The following is a 23,536-nucleotide window of genomic DNA, read 5'->3' as shown; positions in this document are numbered from 1 at the left end:
CCACCCTCTGTACTCCCATTTCAACCCACATCCTGGGACCTATTGGAGGGCCAGTACTGTTGAAATTGCTATCTTAAATTTGCATAATTACTTTGTGTGAGCTGATTGTTGAAGCTCCTTGCACCAGTTTCAATTGGTAGGCCGGCACCATGCAATTCCCTCAATCTTGAATTTAAATGTGACTAATCAAGCGTTGATTGCTTCACTTTTCAGTATTTTAATTAAAACAAAGACTTCATAATCAACATTCATGAACTTCAATCCAAAACATGGTGCACAAATTCAATTACTTTTGTACTTTACCTAACTTTGTTGATGCGTTTAATAATATGAAACATGTATTTACATATGATATAAAGAACAGAAATAAACTGGTTAACATAGTTTTCTCTTGTAGAAAGCATACCCTACCACAAATTAAATAGGAGTCACTAAAGTGATGGTGCGTTGCTATGCAACAACACTACCTGGGAAAGTGACCAAGATGCTCATCAGTATTGGCTTGCACACTTGTATAACAAGAAAATAAGTCTGGTCCCATTCGGGCAAACTGAGTGGCTAAGAAAGGCTTATTGTTTTTAAACAAAACTAATTATCTTTCAATTATGCACTGAAATCATGGAAATGATTCCAACAAACGACATAGGCTTTTCCAGTCATTTAGAATTTTGAATTCTGCCTTATATTATTTTGATGATTTTGCTTCTGAAGGATTTTCGCCCGTATCCAGTGTTTTCAGCAATCGGAATAGGCCAGCTGCTTCTCTTATTCGGCTGAACTCAATGCAAAAGGCCTGCACTTCAATGAACAAGTCCTGGACATTGATTATTTTGTTTCTGATTAAAGACTGGAGGAAGACACAAACAAGACGTACCAAACGGTTCTGGAAGATAAAAAATAGTTAGCGAGTTTTAAGAAGATTTGTATTGTTAGTTGGTACACTGTCACTCTCTAGTATCACAAGTAACAGGTTTATCAGGTAGCTTACTTGCCACAAATTCTGAGCATTACAATGTCACAGATGTAATTATTTGGTTGGAAATAACTCAACGACTGGATTTCACCTTCCCCTTCCATTTTTCCTCGTCTCTCTAAATGGCACTGACGCAGAATCCCTACAGTGCGGAAAGAGGTTATTTGACGTAATGAGTCTGCACCAAACTTCCAAAGAGCAGCCCACCCAAATCCAGCCTCCTACCCTAACCCCATAATCCTGCATTCACCCTGGCCAATACCCCGAGCCTACACGCTCCTGGCCACTACAGACAATTTAGCATTGTCAATCCACTGAACCTGCACATCTCTGTATCACAGGAGGAAACCCATGCAGAAATAGAACATAGAACATTACAGCACAGTACAGGCCCTTCGGCTCTCGATGTTGTGCCGACCTGTCATACTGATCTGAAGCCCACCTAACCTACACTATTCAATGTACGTCCATATGCTTATCTAATGATGACTTAAAATGTACCTAAAGTTGGCGAATCTACTACCGTCGCAGGCAAAGCGTTCCATTCCCTTACTACTCTCTGAGTAAAGAAACTACCGCTGACATCTGTCCTATATCTTTCACCCCTCAATTTAAAGCTATGCCCCCTCGTGCTCGCCGTCACCATCCTGGGAAAAAGGCTCTCCCTATCCACCCTATCTAACCCTCTGATTATTTTATATGTTTCAATTAAGTCACCTCTCAACCTTCTTCTCTCTAATGAAAACAGCCTCAAGTCCCTCAGCCTTTCCTCGTAAGACCTTCCCTCCATACCGGGCAACATCCTAGTAAATCTCCTCTGCACCCTTTCCAAAGCTTCCACATCCTTCTTATAATGAGGTGACCAGAACTGTACACAATACTCCAAGTGCGGCCGCACCAGAGTTTTGTACAGCTTCACCATAACCTCTTGGTTCCGGAACTCGATCCCTCTATTATTAAAAGCTAAAACACTGTATGCCTTCTTAACAGCCCTGTCAACCTGGGTGGCAACTTTCAAGGATCTGTGTACGTGGACACCAAGATCTCTCTGCTCATCTACACTACTAAGAATCTTACCATTAGTTCTGTATTTTGCCTTCTGGTTACTCCTACCAAAGTGCATCACCTCACACTTGTCGGCAATAAACTCCATTTGCCACCTCTTAGGCCAGCTCTGCAGCTTATCTGTGTCTCTCTGCAACCTACAGCATCCATCGTCACTGTCCACAACTCCACCGACCTTAGTGTCGTCTGCAAATTTACTAACCCATCCTTCTACGCCCTTATCCAGGTCATTTATAAAAATGACAAACAGCAGTGGACCCAACACCGACCCTTGCGGTACACCACTAGTAACTGGTCTCCAGGATGAACATTTCCCATCAATCTTCTTTCAGCAAGCCAATTTCCGATCCAAACTGCTATATCTCCCACAATTCCATTCCTCCACATTTTATACAATAGCCTATTGTGGGGAACCTTATCGAACGCCTTGCTGAAATCCATATACACCACATCAACCGGTTTACTCTCATCTACCTGTTTGGTCACCTTCTCAAAGAACTCAATAAGGTTTGTGAGGCACGACCTTCCCTTCACAAAACCGTGCTGACTATCCCTAATCAATTTATTCTTTTCTAGATGATTATAAATCCTATCCCTTATAACCTTTTCCAACACTTTACCAACAACTGAGGTAAGGCTCACTGGTCAACAATTACCAGTGTTGTCTCTATCCCCCTTCTTGAACAGGGGAACCACATTTGCTATCCTCCAATCATCTGGCACTATTCCTGTAGACAATGACGAGTTAAAGGTCAATGCCAAAGGCTCGGCAATCTCCTCCCTGGCTTCCTAGAGGATCCTAGGATAAATCCCATCCGGCCCAGGGGACTTATCTAACTTCACCCTCTGAAGGATTTCTAATACCTCTTTCCTTGTGAACATCAATCCTACCCAGTCTAGTAGCCTGTATCTCAGTATTCTCCTCGAAAACATTGTCGTTTTCTAGAGTGAATACTGTTGAAAAATATTCATTTAGCATTTCCCCTATCTCATCTGACTCCACACACAACTTCCCACTACTATCCTTGATTGGGCCTAATCTTACTTTCGTCATTCTTTTATTCCTTAAATACCTATAGAAAACCTTAGGGTTTACCCTGATCCTATGCACCAACAACTTCTCATGTCTCCTCCTGGCTCTTCTGAGCTCTCTCTTTAGGTCTTTCCTGGCTACCTCGTAGCCCTCAAGTGCCCTTACTGAGCCTTCACATCTCATCCTAACATAAAATGTGAGGCTGGATGAACACAGCAGGCCAAGCAGCATTTCAGGAGCACAAAAGCTGACGTTTCGGGCCTAGACCCTTCATCAGAGAGGGGGATGGGGAGAGGGAACTGGAATAAATAGGGAGAGAGGGGGAGGCGGACCGAAGATAGAGAGTAAAGAAGATAGGTGGAGAGAGTGTAGGTGGGGAGGTAGGGAGGGGATAGGTCAGTCCAGGGAAGACGGACAGGTCAAGGAGGTGGGATGAGGTTAGTAGGTAGCTGGGGGTGCGGCTTGGGGTGGGAGGAAGGGATGGGTGAGAGGAAGAACCGGTTAGGGAGGCAGAGACAGGTTGGACTGGTTTTGGGATGCAGTGGGTGGGGGGGGGGGAAGAGCTGGGCTGGTTGTGTGGTGCAGTGGGGGGAGGGGACGAACTGGGCTGGTTTAGGGATGCAGTAGGGGAAGGGGAGATTTTGAAACTCATATTCCGCCTGGGAACCCTGCAGCCATATGGTATCAATGTGGACTTCACCAGTTTCAAAATCTCCCCTTCCCCTACTGCATCCCTCAACCAGCCTAGTTCGTCCCCGGGGACCGCTTTGCAGAACACCTCCGCTCAGTTCGCAACAAACAACTGCACCTCCCAGTCGCAAACCATTTCCACTCCCCCTCCCATTCTCTAGATGACATGTCCATCATGGGCCTCCTGCAGTGCCACAATGACGCCACCCGAAGGTTGCAGGAACAGCAACTCATATTCCGCCTGGGAACCCTGCAGCCATATGGTATCAATGTGGACTTCACCAGTTTCAAAACCTCCCCTTCCCCTACTGCATCCCTAAACCAGCCCAGTTCGTCCCCTCCCCCCACTGCACCACACAACCAGCCCAGCTCTTCCCCCCCACCCACTGCATCCCAAAACCAGTCCAACCTGTCTCTGCCTCCCTAACCTGTTCTTCCTCTCACCCATCCCTTCCTCCCACCCCAAGCCGCACCCCCAGCTACCTACTAACCTCATCCCACCTCCTTGACCTGTCCGTCTTCCCTGGACTGACCTATCCCCTCCCTACCTCCCCACCTACACTCTCTCCACCTATCTTCTTTACTCTCCATCTTCGGTCCGCCTCCCCCTCTCTCCCTATTTATTCCAGTTCCCTCTCCCCATCCCCCTCTCTGATGAAGGGTCTAGGCCCGAAACGTCAGCTTTTGTGCTCCTGAGATGCTGCTTGGCCTGCTGTGTTCATCCAGCCTCACATTTTATCATCTTGGAATTCTCCAGCATCTGCAGTTCCCATTATCTCTCATCCTAACATAAGCCTTCTTCTTCCTCTTGACCAGAGATTCCACCTCCTTCGTAAACCACGGCTCCCGCATTCTACAGCTTCCTCCCTGCTTGACAGGTACATACTTATCTAGGACACACAGGAGCTTTTCCTTGAATAAGTTCCACATTTCTAATGTGCCCATCGCCTGCAGTTTCTTTCCCCATCCAATGCTCCCTAAATCTTGCCTAATCTCAGCGTAATTGCCTTTCCCCCAGCTATAACTCTTGCCCAGTGGTATACACCTATCCCTTTCCATCACTAAAGTAAACATAACAGAATTGTGATCGCTATCACCAAAGTGCTCACCTACTTCCAAATCTAACACCTGGACAGGCTCATTACCCAGTACCAAATCTAATGTGGCTTTGCCCCTTGTTGGCCTATCTACATACTGTGTCAGAAAGCCCTCCTGCACACACTGGACAAAAACTGACCCATCTATAGTACTCGAACTATAGTGTTCCCAGTCAATATTTGGAAAGTTGAAGTCCCCCATGACAACTGCCCTGTCTCTCTCACTCCTATCGAGAATCATCTTTGCTATCCTTTCCTCTACATCTCTGGAACTATTCGGAGGCCTATAGAAAACTCCCAACAGGGTGACCTCCTTTCCTTTTTCTAACCTCAGCCCATACTACCTCAGTTGACAAGTCCCCAAACATCCTTCCTGCAACTGTAATACTGTCCTTGACCAACAATGCCACACCTCCGCCGCTTTTACCATCTTCTCTGTTCTTACTGAAACGTCTAAATCCCGGAACCTGCAACAACCATTCCTGTCCCTGCTCTATCCGTGTCTCCGAAATGGCCACAACATCGAAGTCCCAGGTACTAACCCATGCTGCAAGTTCACCCACCTTATTCCGGACGCTCCTGCCATTGAAGTAGACACACTTCAAAACAACCTCTTGCTTGCCGGTGCCATCTTGCTTCCCTGAAACTTTATTTCGGACCACCCTACTCTCAACCTTTTCTATACTCGATCTACAATTCCGGAGCCCATCCACCTGCTGAATTAGTTTACACCCACCCGAACAGCCTTCGCAAATTTCCCCCCCAGGATATCAGTACCCCTCTGGTTCAGGTGAAGACCATCTTGCTTGTAGAGGTGCCACCTACCCCAGAAAGAGCCCCAATTATCCAAGAATCCAAAACCCTCCCTCCTGCTCCATCCTTCTAGCCACATGTTCAACTCCTCTCTCTCCCTATTCCTCACCTCACTAGCAAGTGGCACAGGCAACAAACCAGAGACAACAACTCTGTTCGTCCTAGCTCTCAGCTTCCATCCTAGCTCCCTGAATTTCTGCCTTAAATCCCCGTCTCTCTTCCTACCTATGTCGTTGGTGCCAATGTGAACCTCGATTTGGGGCTGCTCCCCCTCCCCCTTAAGGATCCCAAAAACACGATCAGAGAGATCACACACCCTGGCACCTGGGAGGCAACACACCAGCCGTGAGTCTCTCTCGTCCCCACAGAACCTCCTATCTGTCCCCCTAACTATGGAGTCCCCAATGACTAATGCTCTGTTCCTCTTCCCCCCTCCCTTCTGAGCAGCAGGGACAGACTCTGTGCCAGAGCCCTGTGCCCCACTGCTTTCCCCTGGTAAGTTCCCCCCCCCCCCCCCGCAACAGTATCCAAAACGGTATACCTATTGTTGAGGGGAATGGCCACAGGGGATCCCTGCACTGCCTGCCGGTTCCCTTTCCGTCCCCTGGGGAGAATATACAAACTCAACACAGACAGTTACCCAATCGAATCAAATCTAGATCCCTGGCAATGTCAGACAGTGGTGCTAACCTACTCGAGGAAATTGCTCAACATCAGCAGTCCTAATCAACCATTTTTTGTAAGCAAGCCTCATTTTGACTATGTGAATGCCACCCTTACCAGATTCCCATTTGCATCTTCCATTAACTTGAGCTCATAGAAAATTCTGTTCAACATCCTCTAATTCCTACCAAATTCCAATCACCCATCAACCCTTTATTTGCTGGCCTACGAGTAATAGGTCCTGGTTTGGAAAAATCTTCTTTTAAAATCCTGATCCTAGTTATCAAACGCCTTAATGGTGTCACCCATTCCAATGCAGAACCTGCTCTGGCTATGATATACTGGTACTCCTTGAATTCTTTATGTCCCCAGTTTATCAATCCATTGACCATCAATAGCTGAAGTCCTAACCTCAGGAAGTCCTTTCCTAAACCTTTGGCTTCTCCACCTCTTTATTAAGGTGGTGCTTAAAATATCATTCGTTCATCAAGCATTTAATGGCGTAATATTTTACATAGCTTGCTGTAAAATTTCATTTATTGCCTCCTTACTAAAGGATATTAGCATTTGTTATGAAGAAAAATATCCTTTCTGTAAGTGCATGTTGTTATTGTTACTAACAGCAAATTTTGTGCTTTGATGCTTAACTTCTCCAAGATGATTCCTAACAGGATAGGGGAAACGTTTTGGTGTTGTCCTCAAAGCGCCCCCAACAAAGCAGGCCTGGCAGCATCAGAGGAACGGGAAAGCTGACATTTCAGGTTGGGACCCTTCTTCAGAGATGGGGAGGAGGAGAGGAGCTCAGAAATAAATAGAGAGGGGGCTGGTAAAGGCAGGAAGAGCATGAACAATGGGAGTCACTATTTGGAATGGATATAGATTCTGACATAAGTCACGCCCTGTTCAACATGTATAAACCTTCGTTGCTAAGACTGAGGTATACAGATTTTTTAAAAATCAGTAAAGGAATCAAGGGCTGCGGGGATAAGGCATGTAAAGTGGAGTTGAGGATTATCCGATCAGCAATGATCTCACTGAATGGCCTATTTCTCCTTGTATATCTTATGGTCTGATTGCTCACAGTAGTATTGATTTCATACCTTCTGCCACATCTATTATCTTGCCCTCCACAATGCAATTATAGGAGATAAAACAACAGGGCAAGACATGTACACAGTTAGTTCTGCTGCTAAGTCAAACATTATCGAAGCAGAGAATTGGGACATTAAAGATTTCTCTTGGAGCTACAAGTACTTGGTCCTTTTATTCCATTACAATGTTGGTATGTCAAAGTGTAAAATAGAGTGGACACTGCCTAAGAGTTGGAGAAACAATGTGTCAAGAACTCATATCAAAAAAGTTGCCTCTCCTATTGGAACAAGGTGAAGGCCATCAAACAAGAAAATACAGAAAGGAAATGAAAATGTAAATAGGATATTTTGAGGGCCAGGGTGAGGCAGAAAAATGCAATCTTGGTTCTTACCAAAATATTCTATAGAATCTGGAGTTCATGACTTAACAAAATGCTAGCAAAGTTGAGCACCAGCATACTTGTCTGTCACATTATTTGGAAAGGGGAAAAAAATGAAGTAAATAATTAGCACTGTATTCTTCTTCCCTCCCAACGCACTTTTGGGAATTTGCAAATGTAGGTGGTCCGTACATATCAAAACTTGAAATTTTCAAATTATGCCTAGAATATATTTATAACTTGGATGGTAGCATATAATTTTGCTCATACAGAAGAGATTTATCACTTCAACTATCCACAAGCAACATAATTACCTGCATGTACTTATCTTTAATCTGTTCGCAAGTAGAGATACAATTTGAAATATAGAGGTGAATAAATTCTGGAGGAAGATCAACAGCAGTGGTTAACCTGAAAATAAAAGCCAGAAGTAGAAACAAATCACAAAACCAGAAGCTTGAACAATATAAAAAGACTAGGTCAATATTCATTTAGAGAACATTCTAAAATGCTACCTAGTGATCCCTACGGAAACAAATCTGTGCAGTTAGTTCTCGGGTGAGGAAAGAATACTATTCAACTATTATTTTCTCTGCAACTGAACAGATTGCTAAGACACACACAAAACAGCCACCACTCTGGTGAGTTACAGGAAGGTCTTGGGTCCTTGGACTTATACTCTGCAACAAGTCATTTCTATAGTATCAGAGAAAGGAAAAAAATCCAAAATATTCAAGAGACAAAGCATCTATTATGAAACTAAATGAGCTTTCACTGAACTGCAAAACTGTCCATGCTGAACTGCCAAATGTGAAGAAAAGGTTACATTTTGATGCATTACTCATTTAATATAATCAATGTATACTGTAAAGTGACTCCTTACTGGCTGTCAACTGAAGACAGAACAACTGGGCACAGATAATTGGATGATAACAAAGAGTACTGCCGTGGATAGCACCTGTTAACACACTTTCCAGGTTCACACAGGCTGCAGAAAGGTACCACTACCATTTATATGGAATATAGTCAGGATAGCAGCGGATATAGATGACAAATCAAATAAATTGGTGGGGAAAAAAAACATACAACTCACCTATTTACAACTTCCATGGAATGAAGGGACATATCCATATTCACAAGTACAGAAAAATATTCTGTAATCTGGCTCGACTGCATTAGCTTCAGTAACATCTCTATGGCAACCAAAGGATTATTTTCTACCAGATCAGGCAGCTTGACAGGAGTCAGACCAATGTGGTAAACTAGCTTTGGATCTTTTTCTAATTCACCAAGGAGCTACCATGAAGAAAATAAAAGTAAAAACTCAATGTTACTCAGGTACAACACAGATGTGTGTCAATTTTCAGACACATCATCAGATGATTGCCCAGTAATTACTACTGGAGGGTTAAATAGTTATTTTGAGCATTACACATGTACTTAGAGAATTAACAAAAGCAAACAGAAATGTTGTGAAGATGAATTTTACTCCTGGAACAATATATTGTCAATAATTCTGGCATTCATAAATCTGAACAAATGTTAATTTTCCCTCCACTACTACATTTTTCCCACATAATGTTGTCCTCAAAGCAAGCCTTGGATTGTCTCTCAAGAAATCTGCAGCAAGTAACCCTGAAAGTAGTTAAGCTTTATAAAAAGGTGTGCGCAAAATCTTGAGATGGGAAACTACACCTGTTAAAAAAACCCATTGCCTTAATAGAAAGAACAATGAACACACACTACATAATCTTCACAGTGTACGCAGACTCTAAATGTTACACATTATAGTATATGTATGAATACCTTGGCAATAACTTCACTGCTGTAATTCCTCACCTTCCCCATCCCAATATCACTGTAGCTTCTTCTAGCCCTACAAACCTCCAAGATCTGTGTTTTTCTAATGCTAGCACGGCCCTATCTTTGATATCCATCCATCCAAGACATCATCTGCCCAATTATCTCTATGTGGATTGATGTCAGATTTTGTATCAAAATAGTCTTGTGAAGCACACTGAAATGATATTCTACAATGAAATGTGCTTTACAAATACATGGTTTTATTCAGATCAATGTAATAATGAACAGAAATTGATCAAATTAGTGTACGCTAAGTCAAAATAATATTCTTCTCAACTTCCACTCATCCCTTATTTCATAAATCAGCATTACGTGATTGTGTTTAAGCTGCAAAGTCCAATCTCTGCTCACTTTTCAGTATAATATTCCCCCTTTTCAAGCAAATAATCCCCTTTAAAACTGCTGAAACAGAATACATATATTTTAAAATGTTCTGTTGTTACCCTCTCAATCTATTTACTGTTGAATAATTATCAGCCACCTCTCACTTTTCTCAGCACCATTTATAAAGTACCCTCTTTGCTCTTATATTCAATACCTTTAGGTTCAAATAGCAAGGATTCCATTAGTTTTATTATGGTCTTTTCTACTTTTAGTGTCAGCTTTACATCAGGATCCTTTTGTTCCTTTACTGAAACGTTCATTTTCAGTGAATAAATTTACAGTCTCACTTCTAGGCATATTGCATCATGAATCCTCAGCACAGAACACAACAAGATATTTTCAACTTCACTCCCAAAAGCCCTGACTCTAATCTTTAGGCTATATCATCGGATTCCCAAAACAGCAGGAGTTATTTCTATTTACCTATCTGCCCAATAACTCAAATTTTGATCAAATCATCCCGTAATCTTCTAAATGCTAAGGAATACAAATTTAGTGTTAGTAATAAAGGCAAAATACTGCACACGCTGGAGATATAAGACAGTGTTGGAGAAACTCAGCAAGTATGGAAGCATCTGTGGAGAGAGAAACAAAGTTAACATTTTGAGTTTTAGATTAGATTCCCTACAGTGTGGAAACAGGCCCTTTGGCCCAACAAGTCCACACCGCCCCTTGAAGCATCCCACCCAGACCGATTCCCCTATAACCCACACACCCCTGAACACTACGGGCAATTTAGCATGGCCGATCCACCTAGCCTGCATATCTTTGGACTGCGGGAGGAAACCGGAGCACCCGGAGGAAACCCATGCAGACACGGGGAGAATGTGCAAACTCCGCACTGACAGTCATGCGCGGCTGGAATCGAACCCAGCTCCCTGACGCTGTCAGGCTGCAGTGCTAACCACAGAGCCACCATGCCACCCCGAGTTCAAGTGACTCTTTGTAGTCTCTTGTTATCATTTGACACTAGGAGTCAAGATATTACTTTGGTAAATTTATACTATATTCCCTCCAAGATCCGAAAACGTGTTCAGAACTGGACACAGTATACCAAGCGTGGTCAAATTCAGGCTTTGTATCGCTTTAGCATAATGTCTACGCACTTTTATCAGCTAGGTAGAAGCCAGCATTGTATTGACCATTTAAAAAATTATTTTCAGTATTTGACCACAATGTTTTAAAAATCTGTAGTCCGTTTAAAAATCATAGATCCGCAAACCAAGTTTCTTCAGATATCCACTGCTTTCGCCTTTTCATCATTGAAGAAGTAGTTAGTATCAGTTTTAGGTCCAAAGTGGACCTATTTGGCTATAAGGAAATCCAAAACTTAAAACTATTAATCTCGTTGCAATTCTGCTTCCATCTACAAGACTAATAAATAATTCCACTTTTGACTCATCTGTAAACTGGAATAGATAGGTTTCTCCCATCATTCAAGCTTTTAATAACAATGGCAAACCCTTGAGGCTTCATCACATTCTTAGGTGATACCACTCGTCACAGTCTACCGATTAAAGTACATGCTCAGAATCTCAAGTCTCCAATCATTCAGCTATTTTCTTACGGTTCAATGATTTGCTTTTACTTCTATGGACTTTGATTTTATCCGAGTTATCAGGGACCTTATCAAGTGCCTTCTGGAAGTCCATATTGGTACAACCACAGACAGTGATCTGTTCAGTGCTTTAGCCATATCGTTTTTTAAAAATTGTCAGTTTAGTCAAATCCATGCTGACTGTCACTGATCTGCCAAAAATTTTCAACCTATTTAGTCAATCTAAAATGGTCTGTCAATAACAAACTGCAACAGCAATGTTCAGCTGACTGGTTTACAAATCCTTGGTTTCTTTAACCATTCACAGGAAGTGGAATCACATCCAGGCCAGGCCAGGGACTGTATTTTTCTTTCCCCAGAGAAAATTAGAGGATTGGTTGGGTTTTTACAACACTTACAAAGCCATTAGGCTAGCCATTTATTTCAGAGTTTTATTAAAATCCATGTCTACAGTACACTGACCTGAGGTTCTGGATTGCTAGTCCTGTTACATTACCACCGCACCACTGTCTCTTGCCTTCTCACTTCTCACCTCCTCTCACTAACCTTTCTCATATAGAATAGGATGAATTTTTCCAATTTAACTGGAATGGTTCCCAAATTGGGAGAACTTTGGAAGATTATAGTCAGGACATGTGTAAAGTTCTTTACTTCCTTTGAAATACTGATCCTTGGGATCTGTCCCTCATTAGTACCATTATTTTTCTCACTATCGCTATTTTAATTATGTTGATTTTGCTTGATTCCCAAACCTGATTTAACACAAGTTTCCTTGGGATGTGTACATTTTATTCTCCTCTTCTACCGCTTATATTGAAACAAAGTAATTATTCAATGTGTGCCTATCTTTATTTTTAATATCACCATTATCAGTTTTCAAAGGGTCTGCACTGCTTCTAACAAAGCTTTTCTAACAAGACAGAATGTTCACCTCGAGGGCACTTGTGGCGCAGTGGTAATGTCTCTTCCTCTGAACCAAGAGGCCCAGGTTTAAGTCCTGCTCCAGAGGTGTGTCATAGCATCCGAGGTGCATCACAACATCTCATAGCAGGTCAATTAGAAAATATCAGAATGCTAACCCCTTAGGGTCCTTGTGGTGGTGCCCCTACCTTTCAGCCAAGAGGCCTGGGTTTAATCCTCACTTACACCATAAATGCCATAAAACATCTGAACAGGTTGATTAAGGTACACAATGTTAACCTTGATTATATTCATAACCATTTGTAGTTAAATTTTCTCTCACGGTTATGCTGTTAAGTAAATCTATCTCATTACAAAATCCAATGACTTGCCCTCTGAAGAAGTTATATCAGAATTGAAACAGTATCTCTGTCTCTCTCCCTCTCCACCACCACCCTCACCCTGCCCCATACACTCCATCAAAACCTGTATTTTTCCATGACTTCTTATTTTTGTTTCAGGATTTCAATTCTGCAGATTTTGCTTTTCTATGAGCTGTCCCTTATTGGCTGTAAGTTAAATTATTGCTTAGCCTATCCTGAACACTGATATTTATTACGTTTGTGACACAAGTCAATTTTCTTTTATCAATCTATGTGAAAGTTAAAATCCACCATTTCAATCACCCTGCATTTCTCATTTATTAACATATTTATTGATCATCAAGCACTGCATTCTTTTTTAATTTCAAAAGCTGATAAACAGGATAGGTGCATTTCCATAATGTTAAAGGTTGGTGATGCAACTCAGCAATATTCCAAATCAATCAGTGGTTCAGAGTGAATACTTATTTGCAATTACCTGTGTTTGCTGCTGTGCAGATAAGGGACTCTTGAAAGCCTTTGCCATGATGCGTTTGATTTCCACCCCAGTGCTGTTTTTAACACACATGGTTTTATCCCACTGGATTGTATGGTCAGGTTCTGTTGGATTCAGCCAAGCTAGTTCATCCTCACACACATGAAGTGGAGGAGCAGGCCGAATGAACTCTGGTCGAAAATGACCTTCATGTGATAAAAAGAAAACGATTAACTATTCAGCTTTCTAGAGAGAAATGGATAGGAAAAATGTACTGGGAAGTCAAATAATTGCTTTGGCTTTATGATACTCAGTATTTTGTAGCAGAATGTAGAAATGCTAGATTGATATATTTTTGTATCTTTGGTCAAGGTAAAAAAAAATTGACCCCATGTTTTAAGATGAAGAAATTCACAGCAACTATACTTATAGAACAACCGAGCACCAAAGTATGTTAACTTTTCGACAAACCTCAAATAAGACCACATGATGTAGGAGCTGAAGTCGGTAATTCAATCCATCAAATCTGTTATGTCATTCGATGAATCGTGACTGATTTGATAACGCTCAACTCCACTTTCCTGTCTTTTCCCCCATAACTGCGAATTGCTTACTAAAAATGTTTGTTACAGTCTTGAATATACTCAACCAATCAACCCCTACAACCCTTTACTGTAAAAAAAATCCATACATTCAATACCATCAGAAGAAACAGCTTCTCATCTCTGTCTCAAATGGATGACACCATACTAGTTTGGTATCAACACCAGTTTATGCTCTCTAGTCCTAGCCTCGTTCAGAAGAAGAAATAACCTCTCCATATCTACCCTGTACAGTCCTTTAAGTATCTTGTACGCATCAAAATGGCCATTGCTCATTCTTCTAAACTCCAATGAGTACAACCTAAGCTACTCAACCTCCCTTCCATACTCTGGATTAAACTTGTGAACCTTCTCTGAACTGCTTCCAATGACAGTATAACTTTCCTCAGATAAGGGGGCCAAAACCATTTACAATGTTCTACGCATGGTCTGACTAATGTCTCGTATTATTTTAGCAAAATCCCCCTATTTTAATTCTCTATTCCATTTGAAAACAATAGATACTATAACATAATTATACCTGACTTCTGCATTTCATTAAGTGCTCTCTTCTTATACTGCTTTAAAACAGTGTACTCTTCAGTTTAGAGAGATAGTAGGAACTGCCGATGCTGGAGAATCTGAGAAACCAAGGTGTAGAGCTCGATGAACACGGCAGGCCAAGAAGCATCAGAGGAGCAGGAAAGCTGACGTTTCGGGTCGAGACCTTTCTTCAGAAAAAAATTTTTTGTAAACATCTTCTACATCAATTTGAAACTACTTACTTTCTATTGGTGGTCTGGGCCCACTCACTAAAGCCTCTATAATCTGAGTAGCGACGGAACTGTCAAATCCAGAGTTGGAAGAATCAGGATCAGGATCAGGGAGTATGCTTGGAAAACTGGCTTTGCTTTGAGTTGGCAGTTCAGACTGGCGCTCTGCGGAACAAATAAAAGATTACGCACAAGAGTGTACAAGTATATAAAATCAACTCATTATATAAAGGACAGTTGCAGATAATCTAAAGGTTGACTCCCTTATGCTGCTGTTACTTACCTGACTTCCTATCAAAGAGGCAGGTTTGTTGATTACCCTGAAGGTGTTCGCTGGTGTATATATCCAGATAGAAAAGGGCATAAAGTAAAAAAAAATATAATTTTCTCCTTCAGAATCCCTACCATGGCTCATTTCACTAGCACAAAAGGGAGTATCAAAAGAACAGTATCTTCATAATGTATAAAGATTTAGCTGATCTAGTGGAAATCACTGAAAAATGACATTACACGTTGCCTAGTACTGCTTCAAAAACTCAAACCTCATTCATAAACGCCCATTGTATGCCCAGCAATATGGAAGAGCATACTGAAATGATGCATTCTACAAAGTTCATTATTGTCTCAGGGTAATCTCAAAGGAACTACTTACAAACCTGTGTACTTTCTTCTGAAAAAAATATCTTTCCCAAATGTGTTAGATTTCTTGTATCACTGACCAGTATTCTAATACATATACTCACAAGGGATCAGTTAGCATCAGTATAAGAAAAAGACTGGATATGATGTTTCACATCCAGGTGAATCCTTCAGCAGATGAACCTTTTATACGGATTTGCACAATCACATCAATTCAGCAGAATTCTTCCCCAAACGATTTCCAGACTGCATGCGAGTGCAACAGGGAGAACCAGATGCAAATGGTCAGGGTGAACTCTGAACAGCACATCCTACACTACTCACACCACCCTATTCATCTCTGTGCTTATGTCTTACATTAAATTTGCCAGACTGGGAGACAAAGTTATAAATCTTGTATTCAAATCCATTTTGCCCAAGCTATGAAACCAACTGCTGTTCTTTAATTCTCTGCATCTCCCAATTTTGGCTTGTTATGAATGCTTGGTAACCTGCCTTTAGCTGCCTTGTGGTTTAACTCTATAATCCTTTAAGAGGCTCTTAAAAGAAAAATATTGCTGACCCCAACCAAGGATACTTCTGATTATTGTTTCCACAAAAGATCAACTGACTATCCTGGAACGAAGAGTGGATATTCTGTAATAACAAGGCAAGAGGGGCTGATTGCAATATGTAAGGATCCCATTTTGGAAACAAAATATAGGGCATTTATTTATCATAAATTAACAAGGATATCTTATTTATAGATTCCAAATTAAAAGTTTTAATACTACGAATACACGTAATCCTTAGTACTTGTGCCATCTTATTTGTTGAACGAAGAAACCCCCCTCAAAAAACTGAGAACTAAGCAAAATGTAACCTTTGAGAATGCCTCAAAAAAAGCCTTTGAAAAATATTCTGATGCCTGCTTGGCAGCCTTTAAACATGTGCTTATTCTTAATAGTGTATTGGGAATTGCTTCACCAAACCCTGAAACTTCCTAAAACTTCCCAGTTGCTTGATGGTTGAAATATTTTCTACCATTGTCCTTAACATTTAAATACAAGATCAAGACTGGTGTGCAGATACATAGATCCCTTAAAATGGCCACCCAAGTGGACAGGGTTGTTAAGAAAGCATATGGTGTTTTGGCTTTCATTAACAGGGGGATTGAGTTTAAGAGTCGTGAGATCTTGTTGCAGCTCTATAAAACTTTGGTTAGACCGCACTTGGAATACTGCGTCCAGTTCTGGTTGCCCTATTATAGGAAAGATGTGGATGCTTTGGAGAGGGTTCAGAGGAGGTTTACCAGGATGCTGCCTGGACTGGAGGGCTTATGTTACAAAGAGAGGTTGACTGAGCTCGGACTCTTTTCATTGGAGAAAAGGAGGAGGAGAGGGGACCTAAATGTGGTATACAAGATAATGAGAGGCATAGATAGAGTTGATAGCCAGAGACTTCCCAGGGCAGAAAAGGCTAACACGAGGGGTCATAGTTTTAAGCTGGTTGGAGGAAAGTATAGAGGGGATGTCAGAGGCAGGTTCTTTACGCAGAGAGTTGTGAGAGCATGGAATGCGTTGCCAGCAGCAGTTGTGGAAGCAAGGTCAATGGGGACATTTAAGAGACTGCTGGACATGCATATGGTCACAGAAATTTGAGGGTGCATACATGAGGATCAATGGTCGGCACAACATCGTGGGCTGAAGGGCCTGTTCTGTGCTGTACTGTTCTATGTTCTAAGACTAGTCTGTTCTATTTATCAGCCTCTACATGTCAGATCCTTCTGAAAAACTAAACAGTTGCAAGTATTTTATGTATAATACCAGTTTGAGGTACAGTGGTTTGTTGGCGTGAAATGCTGTCACATCCCAAACACAAATTGTAATTGCGCTTCTGTTCTGAAACAGAATAACTATTGTGCTGCAATAACTATGCCATCTAGCCAACTTCTGCATTTTGTCAGCTGTAGAAAGTGTGCACGAACTCAACAAAATTAGTTCTACAGGAACAAAAACAGAAGTTGCTGGAAAAGCTCAGCAGGTCTGGCAGCATCTATGAAGAAAATATATTCAGAGTTAATGTTTTGGGTCCAGTGGTTCTGAGAAAGGTTCACTGGACCCAAAATGTTAACTCTGATTTTCCTCCTCACAGATGCTGCCAGACCTGCTGAGATTTTCCAGCAACTTCTGTTTTTGTTCCTGATTTACAGCATCTGCAGTTCTTTCGGTTTTCATTTAGTTCTACAAGATGTTTGGCTGAACTTAACCAAATTTTTTTTTGGAGTGTATACATCAATTTTACTCACCAGCCAAGGCCAACTGCAGACCACTAATATCTACGGACTGAGGCATGTTACCCACATCCATACATGCAATCTGACGAGGAGTTTTCTTAAACAGCTCTCTTGGAGGAGCCAACATCAACTGAGAAAGAAAAAACTTCTCAGGTGGAGTAATTGGCGGTAAGAATCCTGTTAAATTAGGGAAAAAAAGAAGAGTTCAGCATGGAGTTTAAGTTTTTAATCACGATAAATAAATGAAATATCAGTTAGAAAACATGAAAAGTTTAAACAATACTGTAAAATAAAACAACTTTCAAAGTTGTGTAAATGTTGAGAAATATACTGGTGAAATATAGTTTTGGTATATCTGTAAGAGATCTAATTTTCTATGGGCTCCTCTCAGGAAAATATTGCATCAAGAAACAGAATATTACAATTTAAAATTGATAATTTAGAAAAACAAGTCATGTGCATTTCTCCATCATTACATCACAGAATCATTGAATTGTTACAATACTGAAGGAGGCCATCCAGCCCATCATGTTTGCAATAACTTTCCTAAAGGATATCATGATTTGATGCTATTTTCTTGCATTTGCTTCTACCTTGCACATTATTTCTATTTAAATCATATAATGCCCTTTTGAATGCCTCAACTGACTGTCTCTTCACACTTCCGAGTTATGCATTCCAGACCTAGGTGAAAGATATCCCCCCTATCATATTTTCTTCTTATGTAAATCTATGCCATTTTGTTCTTGGTCAACGGGGAAACTGTCCCTCTTATATATTCTATCTGGACTTTTCATGATTGTGAAATTCTCAGATCCCCTCTTAGCCTGCTTTCTTACCACCACTGCCTCCCGAAAAAAAAAAGTCCAGACCACTCCAATTTATGCTCACAACTGTGATGTCTCATACCTAGAACCATTCCTGTAACTCTCTTCTGCACATACTCCAATTTGTTCACATTCCTCCCAATGGTGTGGCATCCAGAACTGTACACAATACACTTAAGATCTAACAACGGTGGCTCAGTGGTTAGCACTGCTGCCTCACAGTGCCAGGAGCCCAGGTTCAATTCCCCCTCGGGCAACACATTATCGCTGTGTCTGCATGGGTTTCTTCCAGGAGTTCTGGCTTCCTCTCTCAGTCCAAAGATGTGCAGGCTCGGTGGACTGGCCATACTAAATTGCCCGTAGTGTTCAGAGATGTGTAGATTAGGTGGGTTTGGGGAATGGGTCTGGGTGGGATGTTCCGAGGATCGGTGTGGACTTATTGGTCCGAAGGGTCTGTTTCCACACTGTAGGGATTCTGTGATTATGGATTCTGTGGACTAACTTTGCAGCAGCACTGTGGCTCAGTGGTTAACATTGAGACCTCACAGTCTCAGGAATGCAGATTCAATCCAACCCTTGGGCGACTGTCAGCATGGAGTTTACATATTCTCCCTGCGTCTGCGTGGGTTTCTTCCAGGTGTTCCAGTTTTCTCCTACAATCCAAAGATGAGCAGGTTAGGTAGAATAGCCATGATAAATTGCAAACAGTGTCCAGGGATGTGCAGGTTAAGTGGATTGGCTACGGGAAATGCAGGGTCACAGGGACAGAGCAGGGAGGTGGGTCTGGATGGGACCCCTCTTCTGTGGGCTGATGTGGACTGTAGGGCCAGTATGATTCTGTGAACTGTCGTATACTATCTCCTTGATCTTGTACTTCATGCCACTTTTAATAAAGCCTGGGAGACAGAATGCTTAATCAACTACTCTCTACGATAGTCTTTACCTTCAATGATCTGTGCACAGTTTCCTCTGCTCCTGTATCCCATTTAAAATTTATTTTTTTTTGTCTGCCCATGTTTTTAATCAAAGTGTATGGCATCACACTACTTTGGAATAAATTTCTACGGCTACCTATCCATCCAATCCCCCGAAAATTTGAAATTGCTCACTGTCCTCACAGTTTACAAGAAAATGTCAACTGTACACCAAGATCTAGATCATTATAAATCTGAATAGGTGAGAGTCAATGCACCTAGCAGGACAAACAGGGCAAGGGAAAACATCATAAATTGGAAGTACCTTTGGAAGCACAGAGGATCAGAGGGACCCTAGTGCATATGCCCCTTGGTCCCTCAAGGTAACAGGACAGGTAAATGGCATGAGGGATACTTGCTTCATTGGCTAAGGCATAGAATTTAAAAAGGACAAAAGTTATGTTGGATCTGTTTGGAGTTAGGAATTCACACGGTAGGAGGGATGTGACTGCATTGCAGAGGAGATTTACCACGATGTTGCCCAGGCTGGACAGTCTTAGTTACAAAGGGAGATTGGATAGACTGTTTTCCTTAGACCCGAGTAGACCGAGGTGGGGGGGACATGATTGGGATGCATAATTTTATAAGGGGCACAAGCAGGGAGGAACATTTCCCCTTGGTAAAGGGATGAATGACTAAGGGGTACAGATTTTTGTTGAGAGGCAGGAAGTTTAGACCAGATAGAAGACATTTTTTCCTCCTTTTAAAAGGTGGCAAGAATCTAGAACTCACTGCCTGTAAGGGAGGTCAAGGCTGAAACTTTCAATTTATGAGCAATATTTAGATGCACACTCGCAATGCTAAGGTTTACAACGCCATGAGGCAAGTGCTGGAAAATATTGAATAGTTAGGCGGTTGTTTTTGTCTGGTGCAGTCTGGGTGGTGTGGACTTCTATGCTGTAGACTTCTACAACTCTATCAAGTAAACCAAGTGTCTCAATCCCAATTCCTAGAAAACAGCATTATAAATGCTTCTCCAGTCTGGAAAATATTGGCCATTTTTCTGTTTCCTGTCACTCAGCCAATTTTGTATCCATGTTGTTACTGTCCCTTTCATTCCATGAGCTATAACTTTTCTCAAGTTTTTTGTATCTAATGCCTTTTGAAAAGCATGTACATCACATCAAAGCACTATCTGCATGGACCCTCTGCGTTACTGCCCCAAAACAAAACCTCCAGCAAGTTAGTTAAACAGTCTCACCTTTAAAAATTCATGCTAACTTTTCTCAATCAAGCAAAATTTTACCACGTGATAACTAATTCTATCCTGAATAACTGCTTCTAGAAACTTCCTTTGTGAAGTTAAAAAGACTGGTCTATAATTGCTGGGCTCACACTTACAACCCTTACTGCACATGGACATGATGTCTGCAATTTTTCAGTTCCTGAGTCTGGAGAAGATTGAAAGACTATGACCATTGCCCTCCAAGAGCCACTCTCATGTCCTTCAATATGCTTGAATGCAACTCATCTGGTCCCAAGTACCATTTTGAACCTTCTAGTGACTCAATTTTCTTCTCGGTTGTTTCGGTCTGCGCAGCATTACCATCTTGGCAAACATTGAAGCAATGCAAATTAGACAAGCAGCTTGCTCTTGGGATGTTGCTGCTTTTGAACAAGTTGCTAGGTGAGTAAAGCAGGTTAACTTAATAATAAGGGGTAGCAAGGTGTAGAGCTGGATGAGCACAGCACTTCTTTTCTGAAAAAGGGTCTAGGCCCGAAACATCAGCCTTCCTGCTCCTCTGATGCTGCTTGGCCTGCTGTGTTCACCCAGCTCTACACCTTGCTATCTCAGATTCTCCAGCATCTGCAGTTCCCACTATCTCTAACTTAATAATAAGATCCATCTCACATTCTATTGTTTTGCCAGGCTTTTCTAAAGCCATCTGCTTTTTTTCAAAGAATGCAAATTTCAATTTAATACATTTGTCCCCATCATATAAGAACAGGAGTGGCAGACATCCTGTTCATTCTGAGAGCTGGCTCTGATGGAGCTGGATCAGTGACAAAGACTCTTCACATGTAAGTAAAGAGTGACTTAGCGATGGGATACCAGACTCTCTGAAGTTATTTCAGTAGCGACAAATAAAAAGCACACTCCTGAAGTTATCTTTTCTGGCATCATGCCAATATTTGGGAAGCTTGATTCTTGCTGTTGAAGACTAGGCACAGTATTAGAAAGCATGCATAATTTTTTCTGGGCAAATGACATTAGTGTGGATGAAAACCAACATGTGCATCCCAGGGCCAGTCCGGCTTGTCCCTGCCTCCCTGTTCTTCCGCTCGCCCATCCCCTCCTCCCACCTCAGGGCACGCCTCAATTTCCTACCTACTAACCAGCAGCAGTTGTGGATGCAAGGTCATTGGGGACATTTAAGAGTCTGCTGGACATGCATATGGTCACAGAAATTTGAGGGTGCATACATGAGGATCAATGGTCGGCACAACATTGTGGGCTGAAGGGCCTGTTCTGTGCTGTACTGTTCTATGTTCTATATAGTTTACTACTAGATTTATATAAGTAACATGAGTAAGAGGACCCAAACAAGAGTTAGCATTTATGTTCGACAGCTATTTACATTCCAGCACATACTGAATTGACGACTCCAATGAATGCACAAAGCTAATCAATTAACTTCTGTGATAGGTCTACCATTAAGGTTAAGATCAGGATCTGTACATTTTTAAAGCTCACCTGCTTTCTACAATTTTTATCCCGGTAATAAAGCAGAATTTAAATGAAAACAGTTAGCTGGCCACTGTCATAACAATCATTTGGTTCCACCACAATGGGAAATTTTGAGGATGTTAAAACAAAAAGCTCACATTCCTCGTCCTTTCAACTACTGAAACTGAACTCTGAAACAGATGAAGCAGAATTTGAGCTGACTTCAAAAGAGCAAAGGTTCTAACAAGCTGCCTCTAAATTCCCTGGTGTGCGTTTTCATCTTATTTTACTGAGGTAGTGATCTGCTCCAGAGAAGTTACTTTAAAGGCCACCTGCATGAGTAGAACACCCCATTCAATCCATAAGACATAGGAACAGAAGTAAGGCCATTTGGCCCATCGAGTCCACTCCGCCATTTAAATCATGGCTGATGGGCATTTCAACTCCACTTCCCTGCGCTCTCCCCGTAGCCCTTGATTCCTTGTGAGATCAAGGATTTATCAATCTCTGCCTTGAAGGCATCTAACGTCCCGGCCTCCACTGCACTCCATGGCAATGAATTCCACAAGCCCACTATCTGGCTGAAGAAATGTCTCCTCATTTCCGTTCTAAATTTACCCCTTCTAATTCTAATCCCGCAAAGCCTTCGAAACGTTTCACCTACAGAACTCACTCTGAAGGTAAACTGAGTATTGCTGTGTGGAGACTGGAATTCTAACAATGTGTTCATATCCAACAGCTTCAAGATTCACACCAATCTGTTGCTCCGTGGTATGGAAAGATAGAAAAATCCTGGCTACTCATGTTTTCGGTCCACCGTGAGGCTGAGAGTCACCGACTGGGGAAAGGGGAATGGTAACGTCTCCCAGCCCAGGCTTACCCAGCAGCTGCTTCTCCTGCTCCTCGGCAACCGGGGCGGCGTTAAGGAGGTGGGCGAAGACGGCGGCGAAGGGGTTGGCGGCCAGCGGCTCAGTACGGTACATCTCCCACAGCAGGTAGAGGGCGGTGAGCCGTTGCTGGGGGCTCGGCAGCAAGTCGGCTTGTTGCAGCAACATGACGAGCGTGGAGCCGACTCGGAAGTGGTCGTGCTTGGCGAAGTAGTGGTGGAAGGCGGTGGACAGGCCCTCGAAGGTGTTACTGGTCGCTTCCTCACAGATGATGCCGATCAGGCTGCTCAGCTCCTTGGGAGCCAGAGTCATGGTGCCCCGGGGGCCCGTGAGCCCGGAGGCCGGCTCCACCACCAGAAACGTCCCCTTGCGTGGGGAGAAACAAACAAAAAAAAACACCACAGCGCACCTCCCTCTTCCCTCCGAGCGGAGCTACACCCCGAGCCACACTGCGCGACAGCCCTGCCGCAGGCCGCCGAAAACTGCCGCAAAACCAAACAAAAAATTTGGCGCCCCCGTTTCACAGCACTGTCGCAAAACCTGG

The 23,536-nt window shown here is 42.2% G+C and overlaps 1 protein-coding gene across 1 annotated transcript; it reads right to left on the bottom strand.

Moving 5' to 3' along the window:
• Positions 1-201: 201 nt before the first annotated feature.
• cnot11 (CCR4-NOT transcription complex, subunit 11) lies at positions 202-23,496 on the bottom strand. The gene is made up of 7 exons (XM_059646596.1): positions 22,986-23,496; positions 17,649-17,813; positions 14,735-14,887; positions 13,372-13,574; positions 8,899-9,101; positions 8,120-8,216; positions 202-883 (listed from the first exon to the last, which is right to left on the bottom strand). The coding sequence occupies exons 1-7, from the start codon at positions 23,302-23,304 to the stop codon at positions 686-688; spliced, it is 1,338 nt and encodes a 445-aa protein (XP_059502579.1). The 5' UTR covers positions 23,305-23,496; the 3' UTR covers positions 202-685.
• Positions 23,497-23,536: the final 40 nt, after the last annotated feature.

The sequence above is a fragment of the Stegostoma tigrinum genome, chromosome 6 (assembly GCF_030684315.1).
Source record: "Stegostoma tigrinum isolate sSteTig4 chromosome 6, sSteTig4.hap1, whole genome shotgun sequence".
In the NCBI taxonomy this organism is placed as follows: Eukaryota; Metazoa; Chordata; class Chondrichthyes; order Orectolobiformes; family Stegostomatidae; genus Stegostoma; species Stegostoma tigrinum.
The sequence above is the reverse complement of the archived record's forward strand: the minus strand, read 5'-3'. Positions and strand labels throughout refer to the sequence as shown.

Bases quoted from the DNA above. Each gene is read 5' to 3' on its own strand.
- cnot11 (XM_059646596.1), bottom strand. From the start codon at position 23,304: ATGACTCTGGCTCCCAAGGAGCTGAGCAGCCTGATCGGCATCATCTGT. The intron at 13,575-14,734 runs GTAAGTAGTTTC...TATCACATGAAG, and splicing joins GCCCAGACCACCAATAGAAA to GTCATTTTCGACCAGAGTTC. The intron at 884-8,119 runs GTAATTATGTTG...TTTATCTTCCAG, and splicing joins TTAAAGATAAGTACATGCAG to AACCGTTTGGTACGTCTTGT.